The 20870-nt window shown below is 45.5% G+C and overlaps 1 protein-coding gene across 2 annotated transcripts in view; it reads left to right on the forward strand.

Moving 5' to 3' along the window:
• Positions 1-8432: 8432 nt before the first annotated feature.
• LOC112241806 (WW domain binding protein 1-like) overlaps positions 8433-20870 on the forward strand; it is a 20551-nt gene continuing 8113 nt past the window's right edge. For both annotated transcript variants that reach the window (XM_042318678.1, XM_042318677.1), the window contains exon 1: positions 8433-8864. Coding sequence is in view for 1 of the 2 variants with exons in the window: in XM_042318677.1 (XP_042174611.1) it covers positions 8814-8864 (51 nt within the window). In the remaining variant the exon portion in view is untranslated. The remainder of the gene's footprint in view (positions 8865-20870) is intronic.

Raw genomic sequence — 20870 nt, forward strand, 5'->3', positions numbered from 1 at the left:
CTACACAGGTGTTAGTCTTTCAATTACATTACCATCTATACAAAAGGGGACATCTTCGGAATAATGCTGTACTGTAATGTAAACATGGACCCAGCCAGAGATAGAGAAGTGACAGAGGAAGAAGAGTGGCTGGGAGAGGGAGAGGAGTACGCATGCATGCACGCACGCATGGTGGAAGAAGACTGAGAGGAAGATCAAGAGCTGTAGTCTCAGATGAGATTAGGGCCACTATAAGTGATCATGTAATAAATCATGATCTATCAATGAGAAAGGCTGGTCTGAGAGTGCAGACAAATCTGCAACGCTCAACAGTGGCATCTATTGTGAGAAATGTCCGGCAAAATGATAGCTAAGATGTGCATTCTGCAAGGGCATCTGATTGAACTGTACATTACAGAAGTCAATTGAGCCTCCAAACCTTCTTGTGTGTAATTGTTTTTGTATTTCTGCTTAGGATCCACCGGTTACCTCCCACTGGCGGGAGAGGTAGGATTTTTCACTGCTGTGCAGGAAACTGCAGTCGTTGAAATGGTCATCAGAAACAACGGCATAAAACTCACAGAGATTCGGGACGACTGTTGGCAGACAATGTAAGCATAACAAATATGCTTACATCAAGTCAGGATGAAGCAGTTGTACACTGTCCCCTTTGAGAGGAACTCTGAACGAGTCAAGCAACTCAGGAACCAATATGTCCAGGTAAGATGACTATAAAATACAGAACTGGTTTTGAACAAAACCAAACAGGGCAGAGGCACACAATGGCATGTTTTAGGTATAATGTAAACTACCGTAAAAGCCTAACTCTTATGTTGCCTTGTGGATTTATTTGAGAGAATCATGGAGATTGAAGCCAGGCGAACACCCCACATATTCATCTTTGTAGATGATGCTGGTTTCAACTTGGCCAAAACACGGTGGTGAGGAAGGAATGTGATTGGGAAAAGAGCCACAGTGAATGTCCTGGGCCAGAGGGGTGAATGTCCCGGGCCAGAGGGGTGAATGTCCTGGGCCAGAGGGGTGAATGTCCTGGGCCAGAGGGGTGAATGTCCTGGGCCAGAGGGGTGAATGTCCCGGGCCAGAGGGGTGAATGTCCCGGGCCAGAGGGGTGAATGTCCTGGGCCAGAGGGGTGAATGTCTTGGGCCAGAGGGGTGAATGTCCCGGGCCAGAGGGGTGAATGTCCCGGGCCAGAGGGGTGAATGTCCCAGGCCAGAGGGGTGAATGTCCCGGGCCAGAGGTGTGAATGTCCCGGGCCAGAGGGATGAATGTCCCGGGCCAGAGGAGTGCCAACATCACAATGTGTCCAGCAATATCCTCTGATGGATTCCTGTCACACAAACCGCTAATTGGGCCATACAACACCGAGCGTCTCATTTCATTCCTGGATGACCTCTATTGAAGGGTTGTGACAGGTGAGGACAGGGTTGCAGTGAGGCGAAATGGGCCAACGTTTGTAATTGTATGGGACAATGTGGCATTTCACCACTCCCATGCAGTCACAGAGTGGTTTACAGCCCATCCCAGGATGATGTCACTTTTCCTCCTTCCTTACTCTCCATTCCTCAACCCCATAGAGGAATTATTTTCCTCCCACCTTACTCTCTATTCCTCAACCCCATAGAGGAATTATTTTCCTCCCACCTTACTCTCTATTCCTCAACCCCATAGAGGAATTATTTTCCTCCCACCTTACTCTCTATTCCTCAACCCCATAGAGGAATTATTTTCCTCCCACCTTCCCACCTTACTCCATTCCTCAACCCCATAGAGGAATTCCTTGTTTTCCTCCCACCTTACTCTCTATTCCTCAACCCCATATAGGAATTATTTTCCTCCCACCTTACTCTCCATTCCTCAACCCCATAGAGGAATTATTTTCCTCCCACCTTACTCTCCATTCCTCAACCCCATCATAGAGGAATTGTTTTCCTCCCACCTTACTCTCTATTCCTCAACCCCATAGAGGAATTATTTTCCTCCCACCTTACTCTCCATTCCTCAACCCCATAGAGGAATTATTTTCCTCCCACCTTACTCTCCATTCCTCAACCCCATAGAGGAATTGTTTTCCTCCCACCTTACTCTCTATTCCTCAACCCCATAGAGGAATTATTTTCCTCCCACCTTACTCTCCATTCCTCAACCCCATAGAGGAATTATTTTCCTCCCACCTTACTCTCTATTCCTCAACCCCATAGAGGAATTATTTTCCTCCCACCTTACTCTCTATTCCTCAACCCCATAGAGGAATTATTTTCCTCCCACCTTACTCTCTATTCCTCAACCCCATAGAGGAATTATTTTCCTCCCACCTTACTCTCTATTCCTCAACCCCATAGAGGAATTATTTTCCTCCCACCTTACTCTCTATTCCTCAACCCCATAGAGGAATTATTTTCCTCATGGAGGTGGAAGGTTTATCACCACCATCCACGTGATCAAATGTCCCTCCTGGATGCAATGAATGCTGGATGCCTGGACATATCTGCAGAAGATTGCCAGGGATGGACCAGGCATGCCAAAAGATTAGTTCCTAGGTGTATTGCCCAAGATGACATAAGATGTGACGTGGATGAGAACCTGTGTCCAAATGCAGAAGACAGGGTTGACTACTGTATCTGTATCGGTAGATGGTGTATATACAAATTATTGTATTTTGGAATCCCTCAATGCCATTAAATGACATAAAACACATTAAAGCATATTGCATCATGTCTGATTCATTCCTGTAACATAAACTGCAGTGTATTCTAAACAGTAGAGAGGTGTCATTCTTGTTTTGTACAGAAAACATTGTGTAATGCTACCTGTTGTTAGTGTTGTTTAGGTCGTTGTTTTATGAGTGACAACGTGTGCTTTTTGGGTGGCAACCTTTGCTAGTGTTATGGAAGAATGAGTTGAATTTGAGACATGTATGAAGTGTTTTGGTAGTTTTAGGGCATTTTGAACGTGGAATGAACTGCTGTGCCAAGCTGAAAGTTAGTTAGGAGAACTGTGTGAAGAGTTTTGAAAAAGTGACCTAAGTATTGAGAAATGGGTCCAAGCGATTGTAAAAAACTGTAACCCAACCCCTCTGAATAAGAGAGGTGCGGGGGAGGGGGTGCCATAATCAACATCCATGTCTTAACTGCCTTGCTCAGTGGCAGAACAACAGATTTTTACCTTGTCAGCTCAGGGATTTGATTCAGCAACCTTCCGGTTACTGGCCCAACGCTCTAACCACAAGGCCAATCGAGACATGGATTGTGTGTGTGTGTGTGTGTGTGTGTGTGTGTGTGCCACATAAGGTGTTCCTAATATTTTGTTGACTCAGGGTATGTACAAACAGTACACACTGATGCGTGTCTCTATGTTTTTACATTCCGGTTAATGATGATGTTCAGAGGTGCTGGCCACTCTTCAGCCAGCGTCGTCGTGGTGACCAAACATGTTCAGTGACTCAGATCTGTCTTGCCCAATGACAACAGCAGGATGTCTCTGCCTGTCTCTGCCAGTGTCTGTCTATCTAGTAGGTAGGGCTCTGCTAGTCTAGGGGATTCCTACTTTGGCTCGCCCTGCCTTGTTTCCTTCTGAGTGGCGTGACTGGGAGGTAGAGGTGACTGTACATTAGAGCATGTTAGGTGACTGTACATTAGAGCAGACAGACAGGGCTGATAGCCAGGGGGTGGATGGTATGGCTTCTGGTGGGTAGGGCAGTACTGGTGCCATTCCTACCATTCCAAGTGAAAGCACCACAATGGACAAGTCCTTCTGAAGTTTTGGTCCGTAGCGTGACAAACATGTGTTAGGGCTTGGCAGCACAGTCATATGGCTGTATGGGACTGTGTAGTATTGTTGAGTAACTGAATACAACAAACTGGTTAACTGAGTGGCCTGACTGGGAGGCTGGCAATGGCACGTTCAGACTTGGAGAAGGAAAGTTGGAGGAAAGAGTGGAGGAAGAGGAGCGTCCTCTCTGCCGTCACCTGCTGTAGTGGGCCCATGATGATGGACAACCCTGGGGGCAGAGCACCAGATAAGCTCCCCGGGCCTCCACATGGCTTTCAGGGCTATAGGGGGCCGAAGGGGGTCAGGGGGCCCAGTGTGGGACTGCCTCTCTGGGGCTCCATCCATCAGCTCTGCCCTTCAAGGGGCCAGGCCTGGGGCTGCCGTGTACTATCAGTATTTATGATGTGACATTTTCCTAAACGTCAGAGCGATGTTGATAACGTGTAGGATGTGAGGTTGTGTTGAGTGCAGATACAAATGTGCCATTTCTGTTAGGCTACAGTGTCATTTGCAACACCCTGTGTCTGTTGCACAACACACTACAGTGTTGCCCTTCTGTCACTACAAAATGCCTGGAGTTTAAAGGAAAGTCCATAATTCAGAACGTTGTGCCTTGTGAGTGTTTGTGTGTTTGGGTTTCCTTTCCTTCTCTTTTCCACTGTGACATCATCAGTCAGGCTCGTGACTTTTGACGGACAGCTTTTGAAAATAACATCATAGCAACGGCATGGCAACTGAAACATTCCGACGTCATCTGGAGGGCTTTTTTTTATGACAATTTACAAACTTGCTGCTACATGTCATCTCTCAAAGACAGACCTGTAGCCTGCCTCTCCATGTCATCTCTCAAAGACAGACCTGTAGCCTGCCTCTCCATGTCATCTCTCAAAGACAGACCTGTAGCCTGCCTCTCCATGTCATCTCTCAAAGACAGACCTGTAGCCTGCCTCTCCATGTCATCTCTCAAAGACAGACCTGTAGCCTGCATGTCTCTCAAAGACAGACCATGTCATCTCTCAAAGACAGACCTGTAGCCTGCCTCTCCATGTCATCTCTCAAAGACAGACCAGCCTGCCTCTCCATGTCATCTCTCAAAGACAGAGAGCCTGCCTCTCCATGCCTGCCTCTCCATGTCATCTCTCAAAGACAGACCTGTAGCCTGCCTCTCCATGTCATCTCTCAAAGACAGACCTGTAGCCTGCCTCTACATGTCATCTCTCAAAGACAGACCTGTAGCCTGCCTCTACATGTCATCTCTCAAAGACAAAAATGTGTCATTCCTCACACTGCTGTCACCAGCTGGCATTGACTGACACACTCATTTTCTGGAGATGTGTGTGTGCATTCATGTGCACTGACCTCATGAGTTGTGCCCTGCCGTAATAGAGCCCCAGAGTGGAGCTGTCATAATACCCATAAAACCTAGCGGTCAAACAGGGAAATGGTTCTAATTGTTTTTCCACCATTCATTTATCCCATCTGGTATTTTATGGACACTGAAAATAAGCTCTGTGTTTTGTGAAGGTTTTCCCTGGTGTGATGTTTTGATAACCGTGTCAATCTCTCTCAGACAAGGGGACTTTTATCAATATTTCAGCTGTTGTGTACATTTGTTTTATTAGATGACTTTATTATTTCATTCCAAGTCATCATCTCATCACTATATCCTGTCTGACAAAATCACTATTTTAGTAGCTCTTCAAAAATAAACAAGGAATACTTTTATGACTGCTGAATATCAACTATCAATCATTTATTTCATGTATTCTCAGGTAGAGCTACCTCTCCTTTACATAGCAGGTGTAAAAGAAACACACACACCGGAAAAGTAGGCGCGCAATGGGTTATTGTCATTGTAGTTAATTGCCATGTTTTCTGAGCTAAACTCTGTGGAATATTGGCCTGTTGGAAACTACAACTCCCTGCTACATCGCACAGTTTGCGATGTCTAATTTATCTCTAGAGAAACTGTGCAATGTGTGCACTGAGCTTACAGAAATAAACTGGACAAAATGGAATTAAAATAATTAAACCGAAGTCAGTCAATTAGTTGTTTAAAAAAACGAAAAGTAACCTACATTACTCAGCACTAGTGGCTATTAACCCCTGGTTATTTCCCAACTTACATCTATTTTAGGATGCTACTGGATACTTCATGACAATAATGATTCATAAAGTTCTCCTTCCATTGAAATGGGTTATGACTATGAAATGATAGTTCACCCCCCCCACACACACACACACTGCCAGTAAAGCTCATCGGATAGAACCAGTTGTGTTGTGGATAGAACCAGTTGTGTTGTGAGTCCTTCCCTTTGTGTGTGTGTCATACTATTTCAAATACTTTCGGGGCCACACTCCCAATATGGAGGCTGAGAGAGAGGGGATGACCCTGGCGTGTGAGCGAGAGAGAGAGAGGAACACTGTGCTGCTGTCATTACATCCTCCTGGGAGGGAGGGAGGGAGAGAGAGAGAGAGAGAGAGAGAGAGAGAGAGAGAGAGAGAGAGAGAGAGAGAGAGAGAGAGAGAGAGAGAGAGAGAGAGAGAGAGAGAGAGAGAGAGAGGGAAGTCCGAGACGTGCCGGGACGACATGTACCATAGTGGTTACAGTGTGTGGGTGTCACCGGTACATAGAGTGTGTGTGAGTTTAGTTCATGCTGACCAGGCCCTCTTCTCTGGGTGTGTACAACACTTTGTTCTGTGACTCAGATGTCATGACAGTGTTAATCTCCCCATAACAACTGATTTGGGATCAGTTTCTAAGTGAATTAGTGAGTAAACAGACTGAGTTAAAAAGGCAAACACACACACACACACACACACACTAAATACCAGCCAGACTACCATTGCACGCGACTCATTGGCGCAGTACGAAAGAGGGTCATTACGCAACATTTCAATATGCTCCTAAAATACATCCTCTTGACTCTCTTGTGTCTCATTAACACCCATTGGTGGTTACATCCAACACTTCATACTAGAGACACACCATGTTCCTAACTTTAATCTGTCTCATCTCATACAAGTACAATTTGCCTCTAAAATATAAAGTTCAGGATTTATGCCACGTTCTATCCCTGTTTAGAACTGAAGTCAATGTATCAGGATCAGGCTTTAACACCAGAGATGACAGAGAGAGGGCAGGGGTGTGTGAGGGAAGGGGTGTGTGAGGGTAGGGGTGTGAGATCGTAGGGGTGTGTGAGGGAAGGGGTGTGAGAGGGTAGGGGTGTGTGAGGGCAGGGGTGTGAGAGGGCAGGGGTGTGTGAGGGAAGGGGTGTGAGAGGGTAGGGGTGTGTGAGGGCAGGGGTGTGAGAGGGTAGGGGTGTGTGAGGGCAGGGGTGTGAGAGGGCAGGGGTGTGTGAGGGAAGGGGTGTGAGAGGGTAGGGGTGTGTGAGGGCAGGGGTGTGAGAGGGTAGGGGTGTGTGAGGGAAGGGGTATGAGAGGGCAGGGATGTGAGAGGGTAGGGGTGTGTGAGGGCAGAGATGTGCGAAAGCAGTGGTGTGCGAGGGTTGGGGTGTGGTAGCTGGTAACCTACGGCATAATAAATGTTGCTAATGTCAAGATTAGTGGCGGTGGTAAGTCCTGTTCTGCTCATCTACTCTTCCATGGCGACATGCGTAGTGTCATAATGCCCATCGTGCTAACCAGGGCCCTGCCCAATTACCAATACCCAGTGACTCACTAGGAAGATTACATACTGCACACACACATACACTCTTGCATGTACACATACCCAGGTGCACACATACACACTCGCGTGCATGCGCACACGCACACAGCATCGTTGGCTGAGACCATGAAAACATTTAAAATTACTGCAACATTTGATTTGCTGTAAAATTAAATGACTATTGGCAGAAATAATTGTAGAAATGTGTGAAAATAAAAGCGTTAAGTTCAATGATGGATATCCATTACATGAGATGAAAATGTTCACAATTATTTCTGTCAATATTCACTTCGGTAATTTTACCGCAAATCAAGCATGTTTATCTCTTATTAATTGTAAAGGTTTTCATCACAGATGTAAAAGTAGGGCACCAACATTACATTTCCAATAGTCTGCTGCCACCTTGTGGACAATAGGAATGTTGCTGCGTTTGTCCTGTGGATTTCCCCAAGTACTTATGTAAGGCACTTTCTTTTTATGGATTTGGTGGTAGGATAGGATAACCTGTCCTACATAAAACAGCTGCAGTTCACACACACACAGCGGTTTTGTACACTTTACACGTGTAGGGGTATGTACCGTGAAAGTAATAAGCAACACATTGTTGTCTCAGTCAATGTACAGCGTGTGTATTCACTGCTGTTTTCTTGTATCACTTGGAATGAAATATGTACGTCCCCCTCTGACGTTATCTATTTCAACATGCATGTCTTTATCGGGTGACCTTGGCCAAGCATCCCTACCCCATCCCTACCCCTCACGGTGGCTGAAACAATTAGGCCCTTATAAAAATAAATAGAAAATACGTTACTTGCAAATCTACACAATGCAAGACATTGAATTTGGAATCAAAGTCGTTTAAAACGGAGTTTTACTAAGCAGCAATCTCTTTCTCGGCCTCTGCGACTGTTGCCAGGAGCCGGAGATAGACCGGCGACGTCCAATCATCTGCACAGCCCTCTCCTCTTTTCCTAGTTTGAGAGGGCTGGAATTACATGACATCATTTAAAGAGCGCCCCCGTACCACCAACGAGGAAAAAAAAGAAAACTTGAATCCTCACTCCTCCATCTTCCCACGAGCTGGAAGAGAAAACACCTGAGGGTCGTTTGCCATTGGGACGCTTTCCCTTCCCTTGTCGATATCGCGCAGCCTGTAGCATTATTGGATTGGCCGCGGCGGTATCCCCGATAGTATCGGATTCGGGGAGGGGCGTTCTCTCCGCACGGGGAATGGCGGAGCAGCAGGCTGCTGTGCTGAGGATTCAGTGTGGGAGAGAGATGGGGATTTAGCACAATAAGATAGATCCCAGTCCTCTCTGTTTTCCACTCTCTCTCTCTCTCTGTTGTCGTTCTAAATCTCTGCTGCCTCTGGCCATGGATCCAGAGAAAACGTTGACGTTCTGCCTTGGACTCAAAGCAGAGGCGGTATGTTGATTTACAGATTTTGTATTATCAACATCTTCGCTTGATGTGATTGCTGTGAGTTATGGTGATTTTGTCAACAACTGGGCAATATTATACTGCAGGGGTATTAGGATACTGTGAATGCCGCCGTGATGTTTTCTAAGAAATGTTCCTAGATTGCACGGATTTGTTGTCATACCGTCGCTTCAGTGGATATCTGTTATTGTTGGAAATAATTCAATTGATATTGCAAAAAATATTTAGGCTTCACAAAACTCAGGTTTTATGGACAGTCTGAAGTTCAAGTTCTTCCTAAATCAGGCCTTTTGAGCATAGATAGACTTGTTGTACAGCACACACACAACTGTATGCTTATCCTTTCATTTACGTTTTCATTTAAGATCTGTTGCTGATATCTGAAAGTTGATTTCCTCATCTCATTGTCTGGAAATTCATTTGCTGTAATGCACCAAAGAATGACCTCAATGTTACACGGCCCATAATTAAACGTGCTTTTAGCTCCCGGCCCTCATAATAAAGGTCATTTATAACCCCTCTGCCAATGGTGAAATACTATAGTGCTGATTCAATGAGCTATAGGCCTCGGGCCGGGATAATGCAGGGCTGAAGCCCCTGGGCCACAGGGGGCAACAAAAAACAACAACTATGAAGGAAATACAGTGCATTCGGGAAGTATTCAGACCCCTTGACATTTTCCACATTTTGTTACTTTACAGCCTTATTCGAAAATGTATCAAATAAAATAAAATCCTCAGCAATCTACACACAATACCCCATAATGGCAAAGCGAAAAAAGGCTTTTATATGTTTTTGCACATTTATTAAAATGAAAAAACAGAAATACCTTACTTATATAAGTATTCAGACCCTTTGCTATGAGACTCAAAATTGAGGTCAGGTGCATCCTGTTTCCATTGATCATCCTTTTGATGTTTCTACAACTTGATTGGAGTCCACCCGTGGTAAATTCAATTGATTGGACATGATTTGAAAAGGCACACACCTGTACATATAAGGTCCCACAGTTGACAGTGCATGTCAGAGCAAAATCAAACCAAAGAGGTCGAAGGAATTGTCTGTAGAGCTCAGAGACAGGATTGTGTCGAGGCACAAATCTGGGGAAGGGTACCAAAAAATGTCTGCAGCATTGAAGGTCCCCAAGAACACAGTGGCCTCCATCATTCTTAAATGGAAGAAGTTTGGAACCACCAAGACTCTTTCTAGAGGGGCAGGCCGCCCGGCTAAACTGAGCAATCGGTAGAGAAGGGCCTTTGACAGGGAGGTGAACAAGAACCCGATGGTCACTCTGACAGAGCTCCAGTGTTCCTCTGTGGAGATGGGATAACCTTTTAGAAGGACAACCATCTCTGCAGCACTCCACCAATCAGGCCTTTATGGTAGAGTGGCCAGATGGAAGCCACTCCTCAGTAAAAGGCACATGACAGCCCACTTGGGGTTTGCCAAAAGGCACCTAAAGACTCTCAGACCATGAGAAACAAGAAAAGTCTCTGAACATCCTTGAGAGGCCCAGCCAGAGCCGGGACTTGAAGAATGGGAGAAACTCCCCAAATACAGGTGTGCCAAGCTTATAGAGTCATAGCCAAGAAGACTCGAGGCTGTATTTGCTGCCAAGGGTGCTTCAACAAAGTACTAAGTAAAGGGTCTGAATACTTATGTAAATCTGTTTTTTATTTTTTAATACATTTTGCTTTGTCATTATGGAGTATTGTGTGTAGATTTATGATGGGGGAAAAAATCATGAATTGTTGAATAAAGCTGTAACGTAACAAAATGTGGAAAAAGTCAAGGGGTCTGAATACTTTCCGAATGCACTGTATACACTATATACATTAGATATGTAGTATATTTCTTAAACCGCCAACCACAGGAAGACTCAGGAGCTCTCAATGAGTGTAGACAGCCTGCTGCTGCCTGCTGCCGCTCTGATAATCATCAGATGGGGGAGGACAGGAGGTAGGGGGCCCACGTGGGTAACTGGGGGGCCCTGCCTTGATTGGGTAACTGATTATTAAATACATTTAAGTAAACTGCATTATAATTAAATGTGACTGATCAATTGTGTGAATAATGGTCTGGGCCCAAAATCATAGGGGGCCCAATAGGCAAAAAAAACAGCAACAAAAAACAAATTATGTCATTTTTTTATTTCTAATTTTTATACAACCACAGGAGCCCACTCTCAATGTTCAAAATACACCAAGAGCATAATTTAGCCCCAGAGAATCAACGGTTTGTCCCAATAAAGCACATACAGGTATCTGCCAAAATGAAGGAAACACCAACATAAAGTGTCTTAATAGGGTGTTGGGCCACCACGAGCCAGAACAGCCTCAATGCACCTTGGCATAGATTCTACAAGTGGACCTAAACCAACACCAGAACATATATTCATATCCCTTGTTTACTCAAGTGTTTCCTTTATTTTGACAGTTACCGAGAAGGCCACAGTTTGGGCAACATTCACACCAAATATCAGCTCCAGCTTGTTGCTATGTGACCATAGACATATAATCCATAGAAGGGCAATGGGTCGGACGGCGGGGCAGGGGGCTATAAAAAGGGGGCTATAAAAAAAACAAAGCCCCGGGGGGGCCTATGATTTCTTACTCCGGCCCTGTATAGGCCTATAGGTCTTCTCGGCATGGCTCAACACACTGTATATACAGAACAGTGTGTTGCAAGTCAGCTACTAGAATATGTGCAATTAGCGTTCTTAAGAGGATCTTTACATTGATTGTAGGCTTAGTTGGAGTGGGTAGTAGTCATGTGTTAGTGTGTATGTTAAGAAAGTTATCTCCGATTGAATACACTCACTAAGAAGAAAACTCCGCTATTGTAGGTGTTTACAAACATAGCTGAATTTCTCGCTCGCACACACACACACACACACACACACACACACACACACACACACACACACACTGTTGACTGTCCATCAGGCATTGTGCTATGAACATTCCTAATCATATATCCTCTGATGATAATAATATATCTGTTGAGGAGGACCAGGTTTCTTCATAACTTCCACTGGTCACTGTTGAAGTGGTCTTAGCTAACGGTCTCTTCTGCCAGAACTATCAGCTCCTTTGTATCTGTCCAGGATGCTCCTGCGGTCACATTAGCTTGTAGAAAAAAGGCTTCCAAAAGGGTTCTTCGGCTGTCCCCATGGGAGAACCCTTTTTGGTTCCAGGTAGAACCCTCTGTGGAAAGGGTTTTCTGTACATGGAACCCAAAAGCGTTCTACCTGGAACCAAAAAGGGTTCTTCAAAGGGTTCTCCTATGGGGACAGCCAAAGAACCATTTCAGGTTCTAGATAGCACCGTTGTTTCTGAGTAGCCTATTGTGTAAGAGGTGCCTGGGTTAACCAGGTCTCCCCTCAGTCTGGCCTGTTTTCTTACTCTCTTTACAGGTCCATCATATCTCACAAGGCCAGCGCTGCCGTTATCTAACCCAACCCAACAACACACACACACACACACACACACACACACACACACACACACACACACACACACTGGTGAACAGGCAGGAAGTGAGGAAGTGTGTTAAGCTGTTTGTCTCGCTGTCTGTCTGTGGCTTTGCACCGTGGTTAGGTGTTAGTGTGGGAGACATCTACAACTTGTAGTTGAGATGTCTTGTGGTTTTTAACATGGTCTCGGGGGATGATTGAATGACCTCTTCAGATCCAGTAATGTATGATGTATGATGTGGTGGGCTAAACCACAGACTCTCAACTTTACAGAGTGGAGGCCAGTGATATTACACGATTTCTCTTCCTGTAGATAAGACTGTTTGGCTGCCTGAAATCCCCTCATATGCCAGTGAAAGGCATTTACTGAGTTGTCGTTGCCGATCACTTCCAGTCAGATACAGTAGGTCTCATACTCCCAGTCAGATACAGTAGGTCTTATACTCCCAGTCAGATACAATAGGTCTCATACTCCCAGTCAGATACAGTAGGTCTTATACTCCCAGTCAGATACAGTAGGGTCTCATACTCCCAGTCAGATACAGTAGGTCTTATACTCCCAGTCAGATACAGTAGGTCTTATACTCCCAGTCAGATACAGTAGGTCTCATACTCCCATTCAGATACAGTAGGTCTTATACTCCCAGTCAGATACAGTAGTTAGGTCTCATACTCCCAGTCAGATACAGTAGGTCTTATACTCCCAGTCAGATACAGTAGGTCTCATACTCCCCCAGTAGGTCTTATACTCCCAGTCAGTCTTATACTCCCAGTCAGATACAGTAGGTCTTATACTCCCAGTCAGATACAGTAGGTCTTATACTCCCAGTCAGATACAGTAGGTCTTATACTCCCAGTCAGATACAGTAGGTCTCATACTCCCAGTCAGATACAGTAGGTCTTATACTCCCAGTCAGATACAGTAGGTCTTATACTCCCAGTCAGATACAGTAGGTCTTATACTCCCAGTCAGATACAGTAGGTCTTATACTCCCAGTCAGATACAGTAGGTCTTATGCTCCCAGTCAGATACAGTAGGTCTCATACTCCCAGTCAGATACAGTAGGTCTTATACTCCCAGTCAGATACAGTAGGTCTTATGCTCCCAGTCAGATACAGTAGGTCTTATGCTCCCAGTCAGATACAGTAGGTCTTATGCTCCCAGTCAGATACAGTATGTCTTATGCTCCCAGTCAGATACAGTAGGTCTTATACTCCCAGTCAGATACAGTAGGTCTTATACTCCCAGTCAGATACAGTAGGTCTATACTCCCAGTCAGATACAGTAGGTCTTATGCTCCCAGTCAGTCTTATGCTCCCAGTCAGATACAGTAGGTCTTATACTCCCAGTCAGATACAGTAGGTCTTATACTCCCAGTCAGATACAGTAGGTCCCAGATACAGTAGGTCTTATACTCCCAGTCAGATACAGTAGGTCAGTAGGTTATACTCCCAGTCAGATACAGTAGGTCTCATACTCCCAGTCAGATACAGTAGGTCTCATACTCCCAGTCAGATACAGTAGGTCTTATACTCCCAGTCAGATACAGTAGGTCTACAGTAGGTCTCATCCCAGTCAGATACAGTAGGTCTCATACTCCCAGTCAGATACAGTAGGTCTCATACTCCCAGTCAGATACAGTAGGTCTTATACTCCCAGTCAGATACAGTAGGTCTCATACTCCCAGTCAGATACAGTAGGTCTTATACTCCCAGTCAGATACAGTCTATACTCCCAGGTCTCATACTCCCAGTCAGATACAGTAGGTCCCTCATACTACTCCCAGTCAGATACAGAGGTCTCATACTCCCAGTCAGATACAGTAGGTCTTATACTCCCAGTCAGATACTCATACTCCCAGTCAGATACAGTAGGTCTCATACTCCCAGTCAGATACAGTAGGTCTTATACTCCCAGTCAGATACAGTAGGTCTCATACTCCCAGTCAGATACAGTAGGTCTTATACTCCCAGTAGATACAGAGGTACTCCCAGTCAGATACAGTAGGTACTCCCAGTCAGATACAGTAGGTCTCATACTCCCAGTCAGATACAGTAGGTCTTATACTCCCAGTCAGATACAGTAGGTCTTATACTCCCAGTCAGATACAGTAGGTCTTATACTCCCAGTCAGATACAGTAGGTCTTATACTCCCAGTCAGATACAGTAGGTCTTATACTCCCAGTCAGATACAGTAGGTCTTATACTCCCAGTCAGATACAGTAGGTCTTATACTCCCAGTCAGATACAGTAGGTCTTATACTCCCAGTCAGATACAGTAGGTCTTATGCTCCCAGTCAGATACAGTAGGTCTTATGCTCCCAGTCAGATACAGTAGGTCTTATGCTCCCAGTCAGATACAGTAGGTCTTATGCTCCCAGTCAGATACAGTAGGTCTTATACTCCCAGTCAGATACAGTAGGTCTTATACTCCCAGTCAGATACAGTAGGTCTCATACTCCCAGTCAGATACAGTAGGTCTTATACTCCCAGTCAGATACAGTAGGTCTTATACTCCCAGTCAGATACAGTAGGTCTTATACTCCCAGTCAGATACAGTAGGTCTCATACTCCCAGTCCAGTAGGTCATACTCCCAGTCAGATACAGTAGGTCTTATACTCCCAGTCAGATACAGTAGGTCTTATACTCCCAGTCAGATACAGTAGGTCTCATACCCCCAGTCAGATACAGTAGGTCTCATACTCCCAGTCAGATACAGGTCTCATACTCCCAGTCAGATACAGTAGGTCTCATACTCCCAGTCAGATACAGTAGGTCTCATACTCCCAGTCAGATACTATACTCCCAGTCAGATACAGTAGGTCTCATACTCCCAGTCAGATACAGTAGGTCTTATACTCCCAGTCAGATACAGTAGGTCTCATGCTCCCAGTCAGATACAGTAGGTCTCATGCTCCCAGTCAGATACAGTAGGTCTCATGCTCCCGGTCAGATACAGTAGGTCTCATACTCCCGGTCAGATACAGTAGGTCTCATACTCCCGGTCAGATACAGTAGGTCTCATACTCCCAGTCAGATACAGTAGGTCTTATACTCCCAGTCAGATACAGTAGGTCTCATGCTCCCAGTCAGATACAGTAGGTCTTATACTCCCAGTCAGATACAGTAGGTCTCATACTCCCAGTCAGATACAGTAGGTCTCATACTCCCAGTCAGTCAGATACAGTAGGTCTCCCAGTCAGAGGTCTCATACAGATACAGTAGGTCTTATGCTAGGTCTCATCCCAGTCAGATACAGTAGGTCTCATACTCCCAGTCAGATACAGTAGGTCTCATACTCCCAGTCAGATACAGTAGGTCTTATACTCCCAGTCAGATACAGTAGGTCTCATACTCCCAGTCAGATACAGTAGGTCTTATACTCCCAGTCAGATACAGCAGGTCTTATACTCCCAGTCAGATACAGTAGGTTTCATTCTCCCAGTCAGATACAGTAGGTTTCATACTCCCAGTCAGATACAGTAGGTCTTATACTCCCAGTCAGATACAGTAGGTCTTATACTCCCAGTCAGATACAGTAGGTCTCATACTCCCAGTCAGATACAGTAGGTCTCATACTCCCAGTCAGATACAGTAGGTCTCATACTCCCAGTCAGATACAGTAGGTCTTATGCTCCCAGTCAGATACAGTAGGTCTCATACTCCCAGTCAGATACAGTAGGTCTTATGCTCCCAGTCAGATACAGTAGGTCTTATACTCCCAGTCAGATACAGTAGGTCTCATACTCCCAGTCAGATACAGTAGGTCTCATACTCCCAGTCAGATACAGTAGGTCTCATACTCCCAGTCAGATACAGTAGGTCTTATACTCCCCCAGTCAGATACTCCCAGTCAGATACAGTCTTATACTCCCAGTCAGATACAGTAGGTCTTATACTCCCAGTCAGATACAGATACAGTAGGTCTTATACTCCCAGTCAGATACAGCAGGTCTTATACTCCCAGTCAGATACAGTAGGTTTCATTCTCCCAGTCAGATACAGTAGGTTTCATACTCCCAGTCAGATACAGTCGGTCTTATACTCCCAGTCAGATATAGTAGGTCTTATACTCCCAGTCAGACACAGTAGGTCTTATACTCAATTCTACAGTAACCAGTTGACAGTCCTGCTGACACTGTTGACAACATCTATCTTGCTCTCAGTGGTAATCGCATCAAACTGTCAATACTGCAGTCTTCATCCTTGTTACATCTTGAGTCAAGATGGACTGGTATAAGTTGCAACCAACCTAAAGAGCAATTCTTCTTTTTCCCCCCTCTCTCAGCCAATCACAATTTCCAATGTGTTGGGATACATCTTACTTTAACCCTGAACCTGACCCATAAATAACCTGAAAGCTGTTGCCCATCAACAGAGTTACAGTTGATAGTTTGTTGATAGATCTGTAGAACACATATAGGCAACTATCCAAATATAGCGTGACCAAACAATGGGATACAAGATTATCTAGATGTTTTCTAAAATCTCTGGTATTCCGTTCACACTGCCTAGTAACAGTACATTACTATCTTCACTCCTCTAACCAGGCTGACAACTCTGCTGTTAGTGGTCCTGCCGTCGACAGAGTGGGGTTTCCAGTCCGGAGCTGCCTGTGTAATGTTTATCCCAAACTAGTCTCACACTCCTCTGCTACGGCTGTGTGTGTCCCTCTGTGTGTGTGTGTTGCTCTGCTACTGTTTGATCAATACCTGGCACAGACGCCAGCTGCTTGTCCTCCCCCTGTACTCTACTGCTGCTGCAGTGCCTCACTTTGTTAGAGAGCAGCAGGAGTTGGATGGATTGAGACTACTAGGAGGACTCTGGGTCAACCCTGATAGGGTGTAGTAGTGTGTAGTAGTGTGTAGTCGTATGTACTAGTTTATAGTAGTGTGTAGTAGCGTGTAGTAGTGTGTAGTAATGTGTAGTAGTATGTACTAGTTGATCGTAGTGTGTAGTAGTGTGTAGTAATGTGTAGTAGCATGTACTGGTTTTTAGTAGTGTGTAGTAGTGTGTTGTAATGTGTAGTAGTGCGTAATAGTGTGTAGTAGTGTGTAGTAGTTTGTAATAGTGTGTATTAGTGTGTAGTAGGGTGTAATAGTATGTAGTAGTTTATAATAGTGTGTAGTAGTGTGTAATAGTGTGTAGTAGTTTGTAATAATGTGTAGTACTGTGTAGTAGGGTGTAATAGTGTGTATTAGTGTGTAGTAGGGTGTAATAGTGTGTAGTAGTTTATAATAGTGTGTAGTAGTGTGTAATAGTGTTTAGTAGTTTGTAATAATGTGTAGTAGGGTGTAATAGTGTGTATTAGTGTGTAATAGTGTGTAGTAGTTTATAATAGTGTGTAGTAGGGTGTAGTAGGGTGTAGTAGTACTAGTCAGACATGTAGAGTAGCTACAGTTTTGACTGTGTGAAGGTTAAAATGGAGGATTTCCCTTACTAACTTTGAAATCAGTCATTGTTATTAGCTACTGACTAGTTTCTGTTAGCCTGCACTAGTACCCTCAAACTACACTCTGGACTTCCAAGACAGTCCACTGCTTTTCTTCATTGTTCCCCTCTAATCCTGGGACACCAGGTGGGTGCAATTAATTATCAGGTAGAAAACCAGCAGGCTCCTAACAATGTTAAGGTCGAATAACCCTGATCTAGTATGAGATTGGGGCTCCATTATGCAATGTGCTTATTGGTGATTATGGGATGACACCAATACAGTGCAGGCTCGGGTGATAGGCCTAGTACCAAATCTATGTGTGAGTTCAAACAGTGCTGGGGAGAGAGATGCAGTGCTGGGGAGAGAGATGCAGTGCTGGGGAGAGAGATGCAGTGCTGGGGAGAGAGATGCAGTGCTGGAGAGAGAGATGCAGTATTAGGGAGAGAGATGCAGTGTTAGGGAGAGAGATGCAGTGTTAGGGAGAGAGATGCAGTGTTTGGGAGAGAGATGCAGTGTTTGGGGGAGAGATGCAGTGTTTGGAGGAGAGATGCAGTGTTTGGTGGAGAGATGCAGTGTTTGGGGAGAGATGCAGTGTTTGGTGGAGAGATGCAGTGTTTGGTGGAGAGATGCAGTGTTAGGGGGAGAGATGCAATGTTGGGGAGAGAGATGAAGTGGGAGAGAGATGCAGTGTTAGGGGGGGATGCAGTGTTAGGGAGAGAGATGCAGTGTTTGGGGGAGAGATGCAGTGCTGGGGGAGAGATGCAGTGCTGGGGAGAGAGATGCAGTGCTTGGAGAGATGCAGTGTTAGGGAGAGAGATGCAGTATTTGGAGAGAGATGCAGTATTAGGGAGAGAGAGTGTATTGGGAGAGAGAGATGCAGTATTAGGGAGAGAGATGCAGTGTTAGGGGGAAAGCTGCAATATTAGGGAGAGAGATGCAGTGTCGGGGAGAGAGATGCAGTATTAGGGAGAGAGATGCAGTGTCGGGGAGAGACATGCAGTATTAGGGAGAGAGATGCAGTGTTAGGGAGAGAGATGCAGTGTTAGGGGGAGAGATGCAGTGTTAGGGGGAGAGATGCAGTGTTGGGGAGAGATGCAGTATTAGGGAGAGAGATGCAGTATTAGGGAGAGAGATGCAGTATTAGGGAGAGAGATGCAGTATTAGGGAGAGAGATGAGAGAGATGCAGTGTTAGGAGAGGGCAGTATTAGGGGAGATGCAGTGTTAGGGGGAGAGATGCAGTGTTAGGGGGAGAGATGCAGTGTTAGGGGGAGAGATGCAGTGTTAGGGAGAGATGCAGTGTTAGGGAGAGAGATGCAGTGTTAGGGGGAGAGATGCAGTGTTTGGGGAGAGATGCAGTGTTTGGTGGAGAGATGCAGTGTTTGGTATTGGAGAGATGCAGTGTTTGGGAGAGAGATGCAGTGTTTGGGGGAGAGATGCAGTGTTAGGGGAGAGATGCAGTGTTAGGGGGAGAGATGCAGTGTTGGGGAGAGAGATGCAGTGTTAGGGAGAGAGATGCAGTGTTAGGGGAGAGATGCAATATTAGGGGGAGAGATGCAGTGTTAGGGGAGAGATGCAGTGTTAGGGGGAGAGATGCAGTGTTAGGGGAGAGATGCAGTGTTGGGGGAGAGATGCAGTGTTAGGGGGAGAGATGCAGTGTTAGGGGGAGAGATGCAGTGTTAGGGGAGAGATGCAGTGTTAGGGAGAGAGATGCAGTGTTAGGGGGAGAGATGCAGTGTTAGGGGGAGAGATGCAGTGTTAGGGGGAGAGATGCAGTGTTAGGGAGAGAGATGCAGTGCCCAGTGCACCCTGGCCAACAGAGACCCAACGTCAGCTGACAAAAGGCTGACTGCTCATTTGCATGTTTGGTGACATGCCGTCCGGTCAGACTGAGTCGGGTGTAAAAAAAAGCCCAGTGTCTCCGTCCATGCGAGCATTGTGTCCTCTGTGGCTGGACCCCCGCAGCCCACTGCAACACTAAACAGATAGGCATTTTCCTTTTACTGTTATGCAACTGTCCTCCTGTCTGTCTGAAATGTACACACACAGGTGTTGCGTTGCGTTCTGTTGTGTGTTTGAGGTAGACGTGCCAAGTACAATGGAGGTATTGTATCTGGGGGTTGTAAGCGTGAAGTGGGCTCGCTCACTGATTTCCAATGCAGATGGACTCTGGTATCTGGGATGATAGCACGCTTACAAGTGATCACAATCGCATGGCTCTTTTTTGGTTATGCAAATCCTTTAGCCAATATGTGCTTTTGACTTGATTAATGACTAATCCTTTCTACAGGAACTGTCCTGTTGCACAGTTCATGTGAATGCTGGGTCTGTTCAGTAGGAATAACATGTTTTAACTGTGGTCCATCAGGGAAGTTAGTGCAATTAATTGGTCAATGAGAACATAGATTTTCGTTTCCCCTTGCAACATGTACCCTACTACGGAACATAACCCTGTCTGTAAAGACCTGTCTGTCTGTAAGGGCCTGTCTGTCTGACTGTCTGTCTGTAAGGAGGTGCCAGGCTGGGAAATTTATAAATGATAACCTGAAAATGACATCACGGTTGTTTTGGACTCAGGGTACCTTCTTGTCCCCTGTCACTGCAGGAACACTGAGAGGTTGTTTGTTTGTATGTGTTTGTGTGTATCAGGTTGAAAGTGTGTCGGGGGTTGACTGTGGTGGCCCTGGAGAGTTTATCTTTTAGGCGCATCCACAGTCAGGCTGTCTGGATAGGTGAACATCCACAGTCAGGCTGTCTGGATAGGTGAACATCCACAGTCAGGCTGTCTGGATAGGTGAACATCCACAGTCAGGCTGTCTGGATAGGTGAACATCCACAGTCAGGCTGTCTGGATAGGTGAACATCCACAGTCAGGCTGTCTGGATAGGTGAACATCCACAGTCAGGCTGTCTGGATAGGTGAACATCCACAGTCAGGCTGTCATCCACAGTCAGGCTGTCTGGATAGGTGAACATCCACAGTCAGGCTGTCTGGATAGGTGAACATCCACAGTCAGGCTGTCTGGATAGGTGAACATCCACAGTCAGGCTGTCTGGATAGGTGAACATCCACAGGTGAATTG

Source organism: Oncorhynchus tshawytscha, unplaced genomic scaffold (assembly GCF_018296145.1).
Source record: "Oncorhynchus tshawytscha isolate Ot180627B unplaced genomic scaffold, Otsh_v2.0 Un_contig_4803_pilon_pilon, whole genome shotgun sequence".
NCBI lineage: Eukaryota > Metazoa > Chordata > Actinopteri > Salmoniformes > Salmonidae > Oncorhynchus > Oncorhynchus tshawytscha.